Source organism: Mus musculus, chromosome 16 (genome assembly GCF_000001635.26).
Source record: "Mus musculus strain C57BL/6J chromosome 16, GRCm38.p6 C57BL/6J".
In the NCBI taxonomy this organism is placed as follows: domain Eukaryota; kingdom Metazoa; phylum Chordata; class Mammalia; order Rodentia; family Muridae; genus Mus; species Mus musculus.
Genome location: NC_000082.6, coordinates 14,401,832 through 14,420,478, shown reverse-complemented (window position 1 = coordinate 14,420,478; position 18,647 = coordinate 14,401,832). Strand labels below are relative to the sequence as shown.

General features: G+C 44.8%; 1 protein-coding gene across 4 annotated transcripts in view; it reads right to left on the bottom strand.

Annotated features, from left to right (window-relative positions):
- Positions 1-18,647, bottom strand: part of Abcc1 (ATP-binding cassette, sub-family C (CFTR/MRP), member 1) — a 113,426-nt gene that overhangs the window by 54,400 nt on the left and 40,379 nt on the right. For all 4 annotated transcript variants that reach the window (XR_003951767.1, XM_006521839.4, XM_017316888.2 and 1 more), the window contains exons 6-11: positions 16,428-16,489; positions 15,334-15,465; positions 9,546-9,779; positions 8,853-9,030; positions 7,097-7,258; positions 687-779 (exon numbers count right to left, since the gene is read on the bottom strand). Coding sequence is in view for 3 of the 4 variants with exons in the window: in XM_006521839.4 (XP_006521902.2) it covers positions 687-779; positions 7,097-7,258; positions 8,853-9,030; positions 9,546-9,779; positions 15,334-15,465; positions 16,428-16,489 (861 nt within the window). In the remaining variant the exon portion in view is untranslated. The remainder of the gene's footprint in view (positions 1-686; positions 780-7,096; positions 7,259-8,852; positions 9,031-9,545; positions 9,780-15,333; positions 15,466-16,427; positions 16,490-18,647) is intronic.

The following is an 18,647-nucleotide window of genomic DNA, read 5'->3' as shown; positions in this document are numbered from 1 at the left end:
AAGTTGGTGAATCTTCTGACAAATGGAGAATCTCCAGATACTTAAAAGTTACACTCATATAAGAATTTAGCAAGGCCTAGGAAATAGGGGGGTTGTGATATTGCATTATTCATGAGGCCTGCTAAGAGCAGAACCCCCTGGTGCTAGCCTTCGCAAGGCTCAAAGGTATAGCACTAGAGTGTGAAATCCTTACCTGTCACTAAGCTGACCCTAGGCAGGACTGCTTTATCTTTACTGTAAACATTTACCTGGTTCCTGTAAATCCTTTTGAAGTCATTCCTTTGTTTTGTGTCCGGCTACTTCAATGTACTTTGCCTGCTACCCCTTGTATTTTCTGTACTATATAAGACTGGTGTTTACTTTGTGACATTACATTCAGATTCTACACAATCTCGAATGTTGGTCTGTCTGTCACTCACCAACTCCTTGCCCATCTGCCCCAGAGACTCCACGCAGACAAAGAGACCCAGAGGGTCTGCGGCAGGCACTGCCAATAGCTGTTCTTTGGAAAAGTTGCAGAAATTTGAAGGCTGGGCCACTCAGGGAAGCAGTGTCCCTGTATCATGGCACCTATAATAGATCAGGCTGTCCATCTCAGGCCTGAGCATCAGGAAGCTGGGTGACCATCACCTGGAAAGACCCAGGCCAGGACTCAGAATGAAGTCTCATGGAGATGGACATCCTACCTGGTAGGTCTTGGTCTTCATGGCCATCACAGCATTTAAGGGTACCATGAGAATCATCACAGCCACTCCAGCCAGCACAGAAGGGCCCAGGCTCTAAGGAAAAACAGGTGACAATCACTCAGCAAACAGAAGAGAGCCTAGCACTCACATAAATTAATGTGAACTACATACGTAAGGCAGACCCTACCAAGCAAGAATGGTGTCAATCATTTTTTCCTTTTACCCAAAGATGGGGCATCAAGAGTTTTCAGTGTTGGGTCAACCCTGATAACTTACTTATCTTGAAGGCTGGAAAAGTGACTACAAGATTGGCTGGTCACTGGCACTGTGGGACTTGAGTTCCTGGTACTCATAGTACAAGTAAGAGACACTTGCTTTATATCAGCTAGCATCAACAGTGTGGCTTGTGTCCAGCCTCCTTTCTTCTAGAAGGTTAGGCTTTTTGTATTTGCCAGGCAGAGCATACATACAGATGAACTGCAACACCCATCTCCCCTAGCTTCACAACTGTGACCTTGACTTGCTAGAGACTCAAGCTTGTTGCTGTCTGTCTTTGCATCTGTGCCTTATCCTTTCTGATTTGTGTGTGTGTGTGTGTGTACATGTATGAGAATTTGTGGATGCACATGCACACACACACACACACGGAGGCCAGAGGTTGACTTTGATGTATTCTTCAATAACTTTTCATCTCATTTCTTGAGACAGGACAGATAGTTTCATGAACCTGGAGCTCACCGATTTCGTTAAAACCAGTCAGCCAGTGAGCTCTCTGCCCTAACTTCCAATACGGGGGTTACAGACATGTGCTGCTGGGCCCAGCTTTTTGCATGGGTAATGAGGATCCAAACTCAGGCCATCCTGCTTGCACAGTGGGCCTTTTATAGATTAAGCCATCTCCCTAGCATCTCTGATGGTTTTCTATAATCAATTTTGACTCTACTGCTCTACCACAGAATCATAAAGCCTGGCATAACTCTGGGAACCTGACATAGTACAGGTCACATACTTTATGACACTCCCAGCATAGGCTGGCAGAACATCCTATGACCAAATGCATTCTCTCTTTTTTTTTTAATGTTTATTACAATCATTTGCATGTGGACTTGTGCTTGTTGGGCAAGGAATGATACATAAGTGTGTATGCATGAGGGTTGCAATACACAGGTTGAATGTTCACAGGGGTGCAATATACAGGTGTGTGTGTGTGTGTGTGAGAGAGAGAGAGAGAGAGAGAGAGAGAGAGAGAGAGAGAGTGAGTGTTCAGAGCTCAAACTCAGGTGTAACTCCTTGGGATATCATCTGCCTTGTATTATGAAATAGGGTATCTTTCTCTCTCTGGCTTCGAACTTGGCTTGTTAGATAAGTCAGTAAGCCCTAGAGATTTGCCTTTTTCTGCCTCATTTGCCACATCTAATACAATAGAGAATTTCTAACTTTTGGTTTGGTTTGGTTTGGTTTGGTTTGGTTTGGTTTGGTTTGGTTTGGTTTGGTTTGGTTTGGTTTGAGGGAGAAAGTCTAGAGGATCAAACTTGGGCCTTTGTACTTGTCTGGCAAGTATTTTGCAGCTTGATCCATCTCCCTGACCATTCAAGTAAATTTTTAATATATCAATTTTATACTTTCTGCTTTTTTAAAAAAAATGTATGGTATCCATGTGTGTGCATTTTTATATGCCACATGAGTACACATGCTGGTCAGCAGAGGCCAGAAGAGGGAATCAGATCCCTGGAGATAATCACTGGCAATGTGCACTGTCTGAAAAGGGTGCTGAGAACCAAGCTTGGATTCACTCCTAACCCTTGAGCCAACTCTCCAGCCAACTTACTGCTTTCTCACTCAATATAAATATATTGGGAAATAAAGTTATATAGCAAACTTCTGATATATGCATAGTCTCCCTGAGTAGCACATGTTCTTTTAGCCAAGGGTCACAATCTGGGACACTGGGGATGTACTCTGTTACAATAAATATTTCAGGGGACAAGAGGATGCCCAAGGTCAGAGAAACCAGAATGTAATAGCCAGCCTGGTCCCCAGCAGCCACCATCCTACGCTTGAGGGCTGCTGATCTGAGTAAGAAAATCTTGCTGGTCTGTAGAAAAATTTTAATCCAACAACATGGCTGCTCTGGCAAGGGATCATATCCAAAGACCTTCTATGTCTATGTGATCTAGCTGGAATGCAGGCATGCCCTTAGTATACACCTTTAATCCCTAATGACAAAGGAAAGGTTATTTTGTAGAAGGAAGCAGTCTAATGGAGGGGTAATGTAACTAATCAGAGAAAGGTCTGACAGAATGAGTCAGAGATCGGCTACGCCCAACTCTCCTGAGAACAGCACAGGAAAGAGAGGCTGCTTAGGAGCCGTGTAGAAAGGGAGAGTTGAGCTGAGTCCATTGAGTTTGGCTGAGTTCAGTTCAGAGGCAATTTTACCAGGCAGTTTTATCAGGACAAGTTACAGAGAGAACAAACTAGATACAGATGAAGACAGAACAAGCCAGATAAAATGAAGGAGCCAGAAGATGAATAAATTGCCAGTTAGTCTGAGGTCAAGCAGAGCAATAAATAAAGCTAAGAGAAACCAGACTGAATCAGTCAGCGTGGAGAGGAGTTTGAGCCAGAACAGCTGGGCTGAACCAGCCAGCCACCGTTCAGAAAGATCTAGAAAGGGTAAACTTATTTGGCAATAAGCCTCTAAGATGACAATTACATCTGGCAAATAAAAGTTACATTTACAACAGTCTTACTATATATAGCCCAGACTAGCCTCCAAGTTAGATCCTTCTTTCTTTATAATTTACAAACAGTCCTGGAAGCTTCTCAACATTTCACATAGATTACAATTCCTAGGAAAGGGTACATGCTCCACAGTATATACCTGAAGACTCGTATATAGCTATGTATGTTCTCTGTGTGGGGCAGGAGCTGTAGTGCAGGGCTTCTCCCCAAGGGCCAGGTCCTGGGTCTAATGTTTTTCTTTCTCACCTGCATCATCATAAGGGTTTTACTCACCACTCCTCTCTATCGATACAAAGAAGTGGGAGTCTGTGAGCAAGGGTGCTTGCCACAGGCGAGCTGGGAAGACTGGTTAAGTGTTTGTCTGCAAGCATGCTTGCCACCAAACCTGATGAACCCAGTCTCATATGGTGGAAAGAGAAACCTGACTCTCACAATTTGTTCACTGACCTTCACATGAGCCGTAACACATAAACATGCACACAAATAAATGTAATTTCTTAATGTTTAAATATTAATTCCATTCAACAGGTACTTTGCTGGTGTTATCAGGTACAACACCCACCAGACTCCAATGGTGTCTGTCCACAAGCAACATCCATGGGTGTCGGGAAGAGCACACCATGAGGTCTAATATCAGGGGCAGGATGTTTGGGGAGCTGGGTCAGTAGGTCCCATGTCCGACAAGTGTGTGGCCTGAGTTCAGATCCTCAGAACCCATGTATGCACATCTGTAAACCCAGGGAACTACAGCTGTGAAGGGAGGTAGAACTAGGAAAATCCTGGAAGCTTGCAAGCCAGCCAGCCTAGTATTCACAGCTAGGATCAAAAAGATCCTGTCTCAAACAGGTAGAAGGTGAGTACCAAAATTCAAAGTTATCCTCTAACCAAGTGTGTCCGAACACGGGCTAGGAACTGATTTATATGAGAATTCTGAGGGTTTGGGAGACTACCCCAAGAAAATAAGGCCAGTTTCTTCAACCCAGGAATTATTCTTGGACGTGGGACTGTGAATGGCAGCCTGTTTCTGGTCGAGTGAGACTTACTCTGGAGACCCAGTAGAAACTCTACAAGGGAGCCATGCTCCCAGACAGACATAGGTGTCTGACACCACGGATTCCCCAACTCCATAATCCTGTGACTATCAGTCAGTCATGCAGACAAAGCCCCAAGCCTCTGGCATTCTGTCTAGACTCCACCCTCACAGTTACCTGACAATAGCCAGGTATGCTCCTCTGGACAGCTACCCAGCAACTGCAAGACAGCCCAGCCCACTATAAGAGGGGCTGCTTGGCCCCTCCTTGCTCTTAAGCTCTCACCTTTCTTATTCTCATGTCTAGCTCTCCTTCTCCCACCCCCCAGCCCCCCCCCCATGTGGCCATGACCAGCCTCTCATTTTCTACTTTCTTTCTCTCTGCCTTTCTACAATAAAGCTCTAAACTATGGACTGTCTTGCGTGCTTGAACGATGAAATAGGCCTTCCCCCAAAGAGCAGTGTCTAATCTCCCAAGAAAAGGCCTCCCAGCGTTTCCAACCACCAGGCTGGGCCAAGGACTCTCACTGGCATGGGAACAGCCCAGCGCCCCTTTCTCCCCGTCCTCTTCTCCCTTCGGCCCCAGGGCCCTCACTTTGATCTCAGCTACTCCACAGTGTCCAAGAGCTAGAACCTATCATCTCTGGCCTCCGTGAGGCCCAGAGACCCGGATCCTCTCTACCCCCATGGACTGGGATTTCGTGGCTTCCCAAAGCCAGTCACTCACCCAGGCAGCATAGAGAGCACACATCAGTTCCTTGCACTCACCTGCCCAGAGAGCCAGAACTCTGGTGGGACACAAGTTCTCCCCCACCTCCTTTATTTCCCCAATCCACTGCCCGACACCTGTTCTTGTGCTCCTCTGTGTTACAGACCAGAGTGGGCTTACTTCAGATTCCTCATTATTGTTTGTTGATGTTGTTCAATTAAATGTTTAAATAATTGTTTATATACCTCTATGGAAAAACATATTTTTGACAACTGTAGCTTGTCCTTATAACTTGAACTTAAAAACTTTAATCAGGTGACCTTTTTTAACCCTCAGGAGTATAAATTGCCTGGGGCTCTGAATAAGGTTGGCTACTGCATAAGATTTCAATCTGCCTCATTTATTGGCTCCATTCTCCTACGTCCCACTACGTCTAGAGTTGTGACACTCATGACAGTGTGTCCATACTCACACATGTAAATATGTAAACATGACTGCACACATACACATACCTAAAAATTAAGGAAAAATGAAAGGTAGCCTACCTAGGACAGGGTAAGAATTATCAGTGGGCCTAAGGAAGGTCATTCCTTCAGCTGTAAAGGAACCCAGTGGTAGAGCACTTACCCAGCATGCAAAAGGGTCTCAAGTCCCATCCTCAGAACTGAGAGAAAAAAGGAGGAAGGAGAAAAGAAGAAAAAAGGAAGGAAGAACAAGAGAGAGAAGTAATTCCTGGACATATGCTGCTCTTTCCTCTGGCTCACTGTCTTCTCAATTCTGGAACTACTAATGGCACAGTAGAAATAATATCACATCCTTTTGCATGGAGGGGAACCAAGACTCAGGCTGGCCAATCAGAGACTTCTTCCTAGGTCACAGCCATTGGTTCAGGAATAGGAAAAGGACTGAGCTGGTTAAACACAGTACCCCGGGAGAAACTATGGAAGCAATGAATGCAATTTGCTCCTCTATATTATTGTTTGTAAAGATATCAATGAAGCCAATTATAGAAAGCAGGGCCAAAAAATAACAAGAGAAAAACTGAACCCTTCAAACACTGCCATTCTCTAAGATCTGTCCATACCTGCGGATCCCTGGATTGTTTAGAAATGAGAACTCCTCCCCTACAATACCTTGAGTCTGCTCAGGGCATGGTGGATCTTTATTCCTTACAACCAAGAGGCTCCTGCCCAATATACTTAGGTTCTAATAAATGAGTTTGTTTCACACTTGAGGTGGTACAATCGAACAGAATTGGTGGGTTAACAACATAAAAGGCTAACATAAAAATGTTAATTCTATATACTTCATGAAAAGACTAACACAGTTGATCATAGTGATGCATGTCTGTAATCTCAGTACTGGGGAGACATAAGCAGGAGGAGCTCTGTGAATTTGAGGACAGCATGATAGATATAGCAAGTTTCAGGGCAGCAAGGACCTTGTCTCAAAAGAAAAACAATAAATAAAAAAGCTGGGTATAGCAATGTACATCTATCATTCCAGTGCTGGAGTAGGGAGAGTGGAGGCAGGTCTGGAGTTCATTGGCCAAGAACCCTAGCTAAATCAGTGAGCTCCAGGCTCAGTAAGAGACACACTTTCAAAAAACAAGATGAAGAGAGATTGAGGAGGATACCTGAGATGATGCGCATCTCTCTCTCTCTCTCTCTCTCTCACACACACACACACACACACACACACACACACACACACACACATACACAAAGAAATGACAATGCATACATACTATACACATAGAACTAAACCCTGATGATATAAGGAAAGAATAACCAGAAACTAGCAAAAAGACCAGAAAATAAAATTTAAATGGAAGCAAGAAACATTCCTTCCCACCCATACCCACCCTGTCAGTGCCTAGACGAGGTCAGCCCTCCCTGCACAAGGAGGAGACCAAGGGAAAACACACACCAGCCACAGGAAGTAGAGGGCTAGGATGACTTGCAGAGGGGCTGACCAGATCATGTTAATGTACGTGGCCAAGTCCATGAAGCGCTGAGCATCCACGGACATGAGGTTGACAATCTCTCCGACCGTGGAAGATTTTCTAGCTGCATTGGTGATCAAAAGAGCCTGTGGGGTTCAGGAGAGAGGAAGAGGTGAGCCTACCAGTGAAGGCAAAGGGTCATGGACCTCCCCAGACCCTGGACAAGACTCTGGACAGCAGTACGTGCCTATCTTTCTCCTCTCCATCCTGAGCTGTTCCAGGCACTTTCCAAACCATGACCTTATATACTTCATATGCAGGCGTGTCACCTGGGGTCCTTAATCAGCAGGTCTGTGTTTAGGCTAAGATTCTGGATTTCCATGTTGTTGGCCTCAGATCCTAACACAAGGTTCTTGGCCTTATTACCCTGACACTGGGAGCTAGACAATGCTTTGTTTGGCCAGTCTGCATACTAACTGAAAGACAGTCCCTGGCCTCAACGCAGAAAATGCCCTCATCCCAAGCTATGATACCTAAAGTGTCTTGCGGTGTCAATGGCCTTAAAAATATCCCTATGTCTCTGAACACTGCAACCTTGACTTCAAGGTCCCACTGGTCTGGGATGCTGCCTACATACCAGGACTCAAGCTAATAGATGAGTGCAATTTGTAATCAGGGGTGAGAAGCACTAGGAAAACTGCCTCTCTTGCCAGCCTGTGAGCCCCGTGGTGCAGAAGCCAGGACATGTGTGGGCTGAATCGCTGGGTCCCTTTAAGTTACCTGTTTGTTTTCTAATGAGAGAAAAAAGTACGGACTTGAGTAGAGGAAAAGGATCTGGGAGGAACTGAAGGAGGAGAAACCTTGATCAGAATATACTGTATGAAAAAAACCTTATCTTCAATAAAAACTAAAATTATGGAAAAAAAAAAAACTGAACATCAACAACAACCAAAAAGTAGAAATGGGGCTATGGCCCAAGCTCTGTGAACAGTCCCTGCCAGCCATGTGCACTTCCAGCATGGTGAAACAAATAAAAATATTTAAGCTTGTCTGCCTCAATTCAAGAAGCACGCTCTCTCTTCAGTTCAAATGTAGGGTGACAGTGAAGGCAAACCCAGGATGTGAAACTAGAATATTTAACACAGATTCCTTTTCTTTAAAAAATAAAAATAAAAAAACTGTGCACACGTATGAACATGTATATGCAGACACATGCATCCACGGAGCACATGTGGAGGGCAGATGTTGTCCTAGCGTTCCAAACTGTTTGAGACAGGGTCTCATTACTACTGTACCCAAGGCTACCTGGCTCAGGAGCTTCTAGGAATTCTCCTATCTTCACTGCTCAGTGCATATATATGCACTACCTTGCCAAACTTACCTAGTTCTGGAAATCCAAACTCAGGTTGTCAAGCTTACACTTTACCTAGTTAGACATCTCCCCAGGTTCTGAACTTGAATTTCCATCCAAGACTTCATCAAAGAGAGCCAATCTGTCTAAGAAACCCAGCTACCCACAGGTAACATGTAGTCTCACTAATATCCCTCACACTTGCCACTGAGAGCCATTTTATTAAGAGATAAGCGTGATGAGAGCTATCTTTGGCCCCATGGTCCCCACAGCCCCCATCCTTTCTTTGCTGAGGATGCTGGCCTGGAAATCTCCACAGGTCCTGGAGAGCTCCAGCTAGCTGTCCCTGGATTATGGGGTCACAGGATTGGGTGTGGTGCCTGGCCTACCTTACGATAGACAGCGCCCACCACAGCAGTCTTGATGCGCATGCCACTGACGAAGCAGATATGAAAGTACTGGTGGAGTGCCAGTGTCTGCAGACAGGCGCTGACAAACAGCAGTGCTGTGTAAAAGTAGCCCTGCCAGTCGGGAGCCTCCCTGTCATTCACGAAGTTGATAATCAATCTGTGGGGGTGGGAGGGAGATTTAAGTGTGATACATACAGTAGGGGCAAATACTTTCAAGTCACCCTAGTGATTTCCACCTGAGCCATCCACCAGGCAACACTTTACCTTATAGGGGTGCTATGACTGCCAGGTACCAGATTATTACAACAGAGACCTCTGCCTTGGGATCACGATACCGATAGTTAGGTCTCTCCACCAGCACGTCACTCAAAGGTAGTCAAATAGAGCACACTGAGACCAAGGTGATGGAGAGAAAGATGGCAGAGGCCCGCTTGCTGGATTCTTGGTTTCCAGCTGCAGATATTCATGAGATCTACCTGCACCCTTGCTCTAGACAGTCCCATATCCTCCTAACTTTGGATTCAGGAGGTTTTCGTGACTTGCAATCAAAGTGGCCACAACTCAGATAGTAATTAAACAAAGCTGGGGAAGATGAAGGTAAGGGGCCGGTAACAAGCCTGCTCTGGCATATGACAGGACCGCCCAGGAGGTTATGGGGAACCAGGTTCTTACTCCAAGATCTTGGGGCCGGCAAACATCATCAGGTCATGAAGGGCCTTGTACAGGAAGCTCATGAGGAAGTAGGGACCAAAAGTCTTGTATAACACCTTGAACAGAGAGGGCTCCCGATCCTTGTGGGGTGACTTGACAATCAGTGCCTCCACCTCCTCATTCACATCCAACTGGGAACTTCCCTTAGGCTTGCTGGGATCTTTGGGAGGGGCATACACAATCCGTACAGGCTGCCTATAATGAGAGGAGAGTAAAGCAGTTATCTGGTCTACCAGAGATAGCCCACAGTCAAGAGAATAAAGAAGAGCCGGGCGTGGTGGTGCACGCCTTTAATCCCAGCACTCCGGAGGGAGAGGCAGGCGGATTTCTGAGTTCGAGGCCAGCCTGGTCTACAAAGTGAGTTCCAGGACAGCCAGGACTACACAGAGAAACCCTGTCTCGGAAAAAAAAAAAAAAAAAAAAACAGAATAAAGAAGAACAGAACCCAAGACATATCACCATAGAGTCAAGCTTAATGCAGTGAGTATAACCCTGGACTTGGGAGCCATGGGTTCAGATTCCCCCTGGGCCATCTGCTGGCTGCAACTGCAGGGATACTAAGGCTAGTTTCCTCGTTTGCAAGGCAGGGCTCATAGTAGCCACGCGTGGTGGAATGTGACTGTAACTCCAGTGCTGGGAAGCTGGGAGAAAGAGGTCACAAATTGTCGGCAACGATGAGCAACATAATGAGGCTCTGAGTCAATAAACTGGAAGTCCTGCCTCCCTCATGGATGGACAGAATGACAGGCGTGCTGGCCCCAAGCTCAGCTAGACACACAATCCTAAGAGGCTGTAGCTGAAAAGCATGGCAGCATGATGGCCCCAAACTCCTCTACAGATTCACAATCCCTATCAGAAGCTCAGACGGCTGCTTCGCATCACAGGAAGTGATGGGGCAGTTCTAAAATCTGAAATGGGAACTAGAGACCCAGATAAGCTAAAGCCTTCCTAAAAGAGAAGACAAAGCTGACAGATGTCAAGACAGAAACAAGGAAGCCACACAGGGATCAGTCTGGGCCCACAATTAAGGGCCCAGAAGCTGGTGATTTCTGTCAAGTCTATTCACTGGAAATAAATCTTTTTTTTTTTCCTCAAAAGCTGGTGATAGGCCAGGCAAAGTGGCTCATGCCTGCAATCTTAGCACTTGGGAAGTAGGTAGGAGGAGTGCCAGGAGCCTGGGCTACATACATGTATAGGAAGGGCCTCTCTAAAATTAAACAAAACAAAACAAAATAGTAATAGGAAACTAGATAGCCACATGCAAAGAATAAGCTGGACCATGATACCATATTATGTATAAAAAGCAAAGACTTTTTTCTATTTATGTTTATGTGCACTATATGAATGCAGGTATTTGTGAAAGCCAGAAACGGGTGTTGGATCCCCAGAAACCAAAGGTTACAGGTGGTTGTAAGCTACCTGGGGTGGGTGCTAGGAGCCAACCCTTGGTCCTCTGTACTGGAAGCAGGAGGTCTTACCCATGGAGTCATCTCTCCAGCCCCACAGAAATACACTTAGAAAGGATCCAACTTCTACATGCAGAAGCCAAGAGCTATAAAGCCTGCCAAGCATGACCTGCACGTGCTTGAAGTCCAGCACTTGGCAGATGGAGGCAGGAGAACCTTGACGTTCAAGGTCACTCTCAGCTATATAGGAAAGAAAATACCAGCCTGGGTAGGGTTATGTGCCAAAACTTTATATCAAAGGTGAAACAAAATAAAACCACCACCACCACAAAACAAACCAGTATGGCTACACAAGTTTCCAATCAGACTTGTTTCATAAACTTGAGTCACAATGACTTAGCCCTGTGACCATCCTTCTGTGTGGTGTTGTAGTTCTGTCCTGTCCTACATAGGATAGTCCTGAATAAAGACAAATACCCCACCAGACATCCACACCACTAAAATGCTAACCTGAAGTCCCCTATCTACAGACACAAGTTTATACAGATTGTATTCTTACACATTTATATACAGTACTCCCTCTTATCCATGGATACGACTGGTTCTGTTTTCTTACAAATACCTATGATAAAAGTTTAACCTTCAAGTCAAACATCAGTTTTTTTAAAAAGGAAACACACCATCCTGTAGTAAAATGGCACAATGTAAGTGTGTTCTGTTACTCTCAAAACAACGTCTACTACCCTCACCCTTCCTGTGGTCCTCAGAGACAGCAGACTGAGGCAACGACAGGCCTGTGTTGTACTTTAGACTGCTACCTAAGTCTGGTTTTTGTTTTTAATTTATTTATTTTACGTATATGAGTGCTCTATCTGCATATAAACCTGCATGCCAGAAGGGGGCACCAGATTACATTATAGATGGTTGCAAGCCAACATGTGGTTGCTGGGAATTGAACTCAGAATCTCTGGAAGTACAGCCAGTGCTCTTAACTACTGAGCCAACTCCCCAAGATCATTGCTGAACTAACAGGACAGACACAGTAGACAAAAGAATTTTGTCACCTTGGATGACAGAATATGGTGGAACAAGAATTATATATAATTTAAAACTTAGGAATGGAATTTTAGATTTAATATTTCCAGATCTTGTTTGATCATGGGTAACTAAAACTATAGATATGGGAAGAAGAGCATACCTCAGTCTTTTAAACGAATAAGCAATTAATAGCTACTTTATTTTGTTTTACACTACCTATTTTGAGATGAGCTATCCTTTACAAATGTGTCCCTGGTAAAGTTACTCTACTCCCCTTTGCCTAATGCTGTAACTTCTAAACCAGCAGCAACAACAAAAACCTTGCAATGGCTGACAAAAAAAGAGCTATGACAGTCAACTATGACAGGGAAAGGAAGGGGTCAAAAAGGAATTTCTAGTCCATAAATGTCCCCAAAGAATGCTTTTAATTTATCAGAACATGAAACACCAGTGGTCTTTAAATCAAATCAAAAAGCAGAGTTAAGGACTTCCTCGTCTGTTCTTTGATTAAAAAAAAAAAAACTGACTTGCCAAAAATAATGTTTACCTAAAGAATTAGAAATGTACTCAGGAGACAAGGCCATGGGTAATCCAGGAATGTACCAACTGACAGGAGGATAAACATCCCCTAAATGACAAGGGGCCATCAGCCTCGATGTAGAACTCAACCGACCTCTATAAGAACTCTTTGAGTCAGAGTTCCCCAAGATGGAGCTGGCAGGCCAATAGGTCTTCCATCTTCTCAAGGTATTGATTCTGGATAAACCTCAAGCCCTATGAGTTGTCCAACATTGGTACTGGGAACCAAACCTCTGGAAGAGGGTACTTTAATCAGTTGCTGAGCCATCTCTCCAGCACTGGTTTTCTTTTAATTAGATATACTGGGACATTGCTGATAAATCCTCCAGTTTTGTTGTTCAAGCCCCTTTAAGCATCAAATACTAGGAGGACAACTGTCTGTCTACTCTTTCACTTAGCATAATAACTTGGTGCTTCCTCCCTCAGCTCTGAGTAGTAATCCTAACTTCTACTTACATCCTAATAGGCATTTGGGTTTGATTCTGTCTTGGGCTATCACAAACAAGGCAGCTACAAGTCTGTACAAAGCCTTTTAGAACCTAAGTTCTAGTTTTCTTAGGCATCTGCCTGGGAACAGAATGACAGGTAAGTGACTACTTAATTTAAAAATAAAACAAATACACTACCAAACTCTTTTCACAGTCACTGAGCCACCCGGTATGCAAGCCAATTGGAAACACGATCCAAAATGGCCTCACCATAAGAGGAGCACAGGCTGAGGAGACCACAAAGTAACATCACAAACTGTCTTAGCCATGCTTCCTATCGCTGCTACAAAATATCAGGACCAAAATGCAAGTTAAAGACAAAAGGGTTTATTTGGCTTACACTTCCACATTGCTGTTCATCACTGAAGGGAGTCAGGTCAGGAAATCAAAACAGGGAAGGAACCTGGAGGCAGGAGCTGATGTAGAAGCCATGGAGAAGTGCTGCTTACTGCCATGCTTCACGTGGCTTGCTCAACCTGCCTTCTTATAAAACCCAGAACCACCAGGCCAGGGATGGCACCGCTCACCACAGGCTGGGCCCTCCTCCACTGATCACTAATTGAGAAAATACCTCACAGCTGGATCTCAAAGAAGCATTTTCTCAACTGTGGCTCCTTCCTCTCTGATGACTCTAACTTGTGTCAAGTTGACACACCAAACCAGTCAGTACACAAGTCAACTGCACACTGGGCTGGAAACAAAGATAAGCTCAGAACCAGTGAGATGGCTCAATGGGTAAAGGCACCTGCTCTCCACGCTGACAACCTGAGTTCAACCCCTGAACCCACAGGGTAGAAGGTGAAAACCACCCCCATAAGTTGTCCTCTGATCTCCATATGCACATGCTATGGCAATACACACTCACACATGTAAACACACACACACACATGTGTAGTGGCTATTCCTGGTTGTTTGTCAACTTGACTATATCTGGAATGAACTACAATCCAGAATTGGAAGGCTCAGCAGTGATCCTAATCTGGAGGCTGGGAGATAGACATTTCTGACCTGGATCTTGGCATGGGGATCTTGAGGCATAATGGCTATGAATTCCAGAAGATTAACACAGGGAGATCTCCGAGTTCAAGGTCATCTGGGATTAAAGGTGTGGAGGCACACACCTTTAATCTGGGCTACATCTTCTGCTGGAGACCTACATAAGGATATTGGAAGAAGGAAGACACACTCTCTCTCCTTCACCTGCTTGCCGTGTGGGACTGAGCAACTGCTAGATCCTTGGACTTCCATTCACAGCTGCTGCTGACCATTGCTGGGAGTTGGACTTCAGACTATAAGTCATCAACAAATTCCTTTACTACCCGTAAGAGAACCCATAGGTTCTGTGACTCTAGAGAACCCTGACTAATACAACATACAAATACATTTATAAATGAGACTCTAGTGGATGTCACTGTCTTACCGCTCTGCAGCCCTGTATAGAATCTGCCCCTGACTTCCTACTACACCTTCAGTATAACTCTCTAGCATAGCCTGGGTCCCCTGCAAAGACACCTCCCAGTCTCAGGCATTCGCTCAAGCCTAAACAGGTGCCTCAGCTGTCTCTCTAACTCGAAGGCCCTGTCCCAAGGTATGCACATCGCTCACTCCCTCCTTTGAATGAGTGTTTTGAATGCCATCTTCTCACGGGAGCAGTCCCTGAATACTCATCCCTATATATGTGCCCGTCACTTCTTCTGATCTTACTATAAAACTATACAATCCAATGTGCAAGGCATTTTGCCTACTTTGTCCCAATGCCTGAACCCAGGTCCAGAGCTCAACACTGAGGCCTTGACCTCAGGTGGCACACCATGGTTCAAGTTCCATACTTGACATGTTCAACAAAAAGCATTCAACTCCAACAAGAACATTCAGGGAATATTCAAGACACCAAACAGATGCCCAGAGAGGAAAAAGTTAAAGACTGACTGTGTGAGCAGGGCAAGGCCCAAGCTGAGGGCTGTAACCAGGAAAATCAATTCCACCTTGGCAGATGGCCTCCTCTCTCCTTTTGGAGAGCTAAAGACCTAACTTGCAGACAAGACAGGAGGCAGCTGTTGGGAGGTCCTATGGTGTTAAACACCTCCACTCCCCAATCTGAGAGAAGAGGAACTGCAGCCTAGGAAGGTGGTGCAGTCTCCCTAGAACCAGAACCAGTCACAGTGGCTAAGGGTAGGTGACAGGTCAGCCTAGGCTGCATCTGCCTTGCCTGGAAGAACACAGAAATGTGATACTCACTTCCTTGACTTATCACATTCCTTCTTCCAGTTATTCACCAGCACAGGTACCACTTCTTCTGATGTGTCCTCCTTATTCAATGACCAGAGGTCACTGCTCTCCAGGGGCTGGCGGTAGCCGTGCACCATCATCCTGGGAGCAAGGCACAAAGGAAGACACAATGAGCATTGAAAGAAGAGTCTACAGGCCTCCCCTTACACCCCTGCTATTGCTGTCCAGCCATGACTGGAAAAACCTGAGACTATGTGGACATGAAAGCTATCAATTGGCTGATTCCACTAGGTCTTTCAGGGAAACAAAACAGACTCATCTTGACAAACAGGTGCACGTTCTGTTTAGAAAGAAATATCTAGATGTTTCTTATTTCTGATGTGACTTGTAAATTTTAATTATTTTGTTTTCAAATATGGCCTCATGTAGACCAGATTGGCCTCAAACTCTCTATGTAGCCAAGATTGACCTTGAACCTCTGACCTTCCTGCTTCCTATGGAAATATCTGCAAATTCTAGATGTTTTCTAGTTGGTGGTGATGTATATCTGCCTTATGTGTTTCCTATGACATGCATATATGACTTTGCTATAAGTCAGGAGAAAATGACAATGTCACTAGTCTGTATCCGTGTTGGAAAAGTTTTGTCTTCAGAGGACATGGCATCTTCTTCCTTGTCATCATTCCTTAAGCAGTACAGCAAGGTAGTTGCATTAGGGGTCATGCGCATCTAGACATGATTCAGAAGGCAAGGCAGATGCTACTCTGCTTTATATGAAGACTGAGCATCAGTCAGTGTGGTATCTGTAGGGTCCTGGAACCAAGACTGGTGGAATACCCTATTAGTTACAAATCCCTTCAACCAAAAGGCAAACCTAGAGCCTAGGCAAGCCAGCTAAAAGCCTATGGCAGAAACTAAGGGTGCTCACAGCCTATGGATTAATCACTCAGGCATTCATAACATTGAAGGTTAGTTACTGATCTTAAGATATAACTTGCAGACAGTATAAGAGGACATTCAAGGAAGCTGAGATCCATAGAAGCATTCATACACACCCTGCATTCATGTTGCACTACCTACCCCGTCTGGAGGTCCAGCCTTACCCTGTAATCCACCAGAAAGTAATCCTGGAAAGGAAAGAGGCACTGGATTCTGGGCATGGATTCTAGGAGACAGAAGGCACAAGGGAGGGAGGAGAAAGGCAATCCAAACTTAACTTTCCATGTCTAGGAGAGCTAGGTATAGCTAAACCATTCTTCCTTCAAAAGACCATGGCCCACATCTTCACAGTTCTGCATGCCACATGGACTACTCTCCTGAGCCTCAGAGCTCATCCCTCTATTTTCACCCAACAAATGTTCCTTGAGTCCCTACTGTGTGCAAGCACAGTATTACACAATATCAACCTATCTTCATAGCAACTCCATGACCTTAAGTTAACATCAGCCCCATATCATTCACCCATTCAACAAGTATTTTATGAGCACCTACTATGTGCTGGGCGCTCTCTAAAGTACTATGGACTTTCCCTTCCTACACTCATACCTCAACCTTGTGAGGTGGTGTTATTATCATTCTCCCCACTTTACATATCCACGTATTGAGCACATTTTTAATATGCATCTACTATGTACTCTTTACAAAGAGATGTATACTTTTGTGTTGCATTGCTGGCAATCAAGTCCAGGAACCTGTACATGCTAGGCTCATGCTCCTCACTGATCTACACTCCCAGCCCAGGTTTTACTATTTTATGGCCCGTGGACTCTGTGAAAACTGTCTTATCACTATCTCATCTATCCAGAAGATATTCCCTGAGCACTTACTGTGTATCAAGAAACATACACAAGTATGAACAAAGAGACAACCCATGTATACCTACCTTACCCTGCTCTACAAGGTGTTCAACACACTACATAAATGACCAGTTCATCTCCAAGACCACCCTACAAGGCAGGATTATGTTTCACCCTCATTATCCAATTAAATGAGAACAGAGGGAAAAAAAAAAAAAAAAAACCCTGTCTGAGCTCCTATATCTAAAAGTGGCAGAAGGTGTGAGACACATAGTCAGGGCTCCAGAGACAATCAATCAACAATGACTATATAAACCCTGGAAACAATGTAAAACTTAACTGCAACCAGGGTCTAAATGTAGCTGGACAGGACCACAGAGCTCACATAAAGCAGCACAGATTGGTTCATGAGGCTCAAAGAACATTCCTCACAGAAAGCAATGTGCTCAGAGCCCAGGAATGTGGAGAAGTATGGCAGACCCAGGGACCCAAAAGGGACTTAAGTCTATAGCAGAACACTTGCCTCGACTGTGGAGAGCCCTGGGCTCAACATCTGGCAAGAGATCTGGCAGTTTATGATGTAGAGTCTATACTGAAGGTCAGGTTAGAAATGTTGGGTCTCCATCCAGACTGCCCCACCTGGAGATCCATCCCATATACAATCACCAAACCCAGACACTGTTGTGGATGTCAACAAGTGCTTGCTGACAGAGCCTGATATAGCTGTCTCCTGAGAGCCTCTGCCAGTGCCTGACAAATACAGAAATGGATGCTCACAGCCATCCATTGGATGGAGCACAGGGTCCCCAATGAAGGAGCTAGAGAAAGGACCCAAGGAGCTGAAGGGGTTTGTAGCCCCATAGGAGGAACAACAAATATGAACTAACCAGTAACCCCAGAGCTCCTTGGGACTAAACCACCAACCAAAGAAAACATATGGTGGGACTCATGGCTCTATAGCTGTATATGTAGCAGAGGATGGCCTAGTCGGTCATCAATGAGAGGAGAGGCCCTTGGTCCTGTGAAGATTCTATGCCCCAGTATAGGGGAATGGCAGGGCCAGGAAGCAGGAGTGGGTGGGTTGGTGAGCAGGCGGAGCAAGGAGAGAATAGGGGGTTTTCAGAGGGGAAACCAGAAAAGGGGATAACATTTGAAATGTAAATAAAGAAAATATCTAGAAAGAAAGAGAGAAAGAAAGAGAGAAAGGAAGAAAGAGAGAAAGAAAGAAAGAAAGAAAGAAAGAAAGAAAGAAAGAAAGAAAATGAATGAATGAATGAATGAATGAATGTTGGGTCTCTTATAGGCAACTCTAAGAGCTACAGAGATTTTGAGCCAGCTATCAAAAAATCTCTACCAGAGGCAGAAGGCCAGTTCAGTTCAACAGAAGGTGGGAAATTACCAGCACAGAGGTCAAGCACTTAACATGTGCACATTGAGATCTCAATTTCCAAGATGGCCTGTGTGAAGGAACAATTAACAGTTGAGAGAAGGCATTCGGAGAGCAGAAGAGACCGCCGATTCTAATCA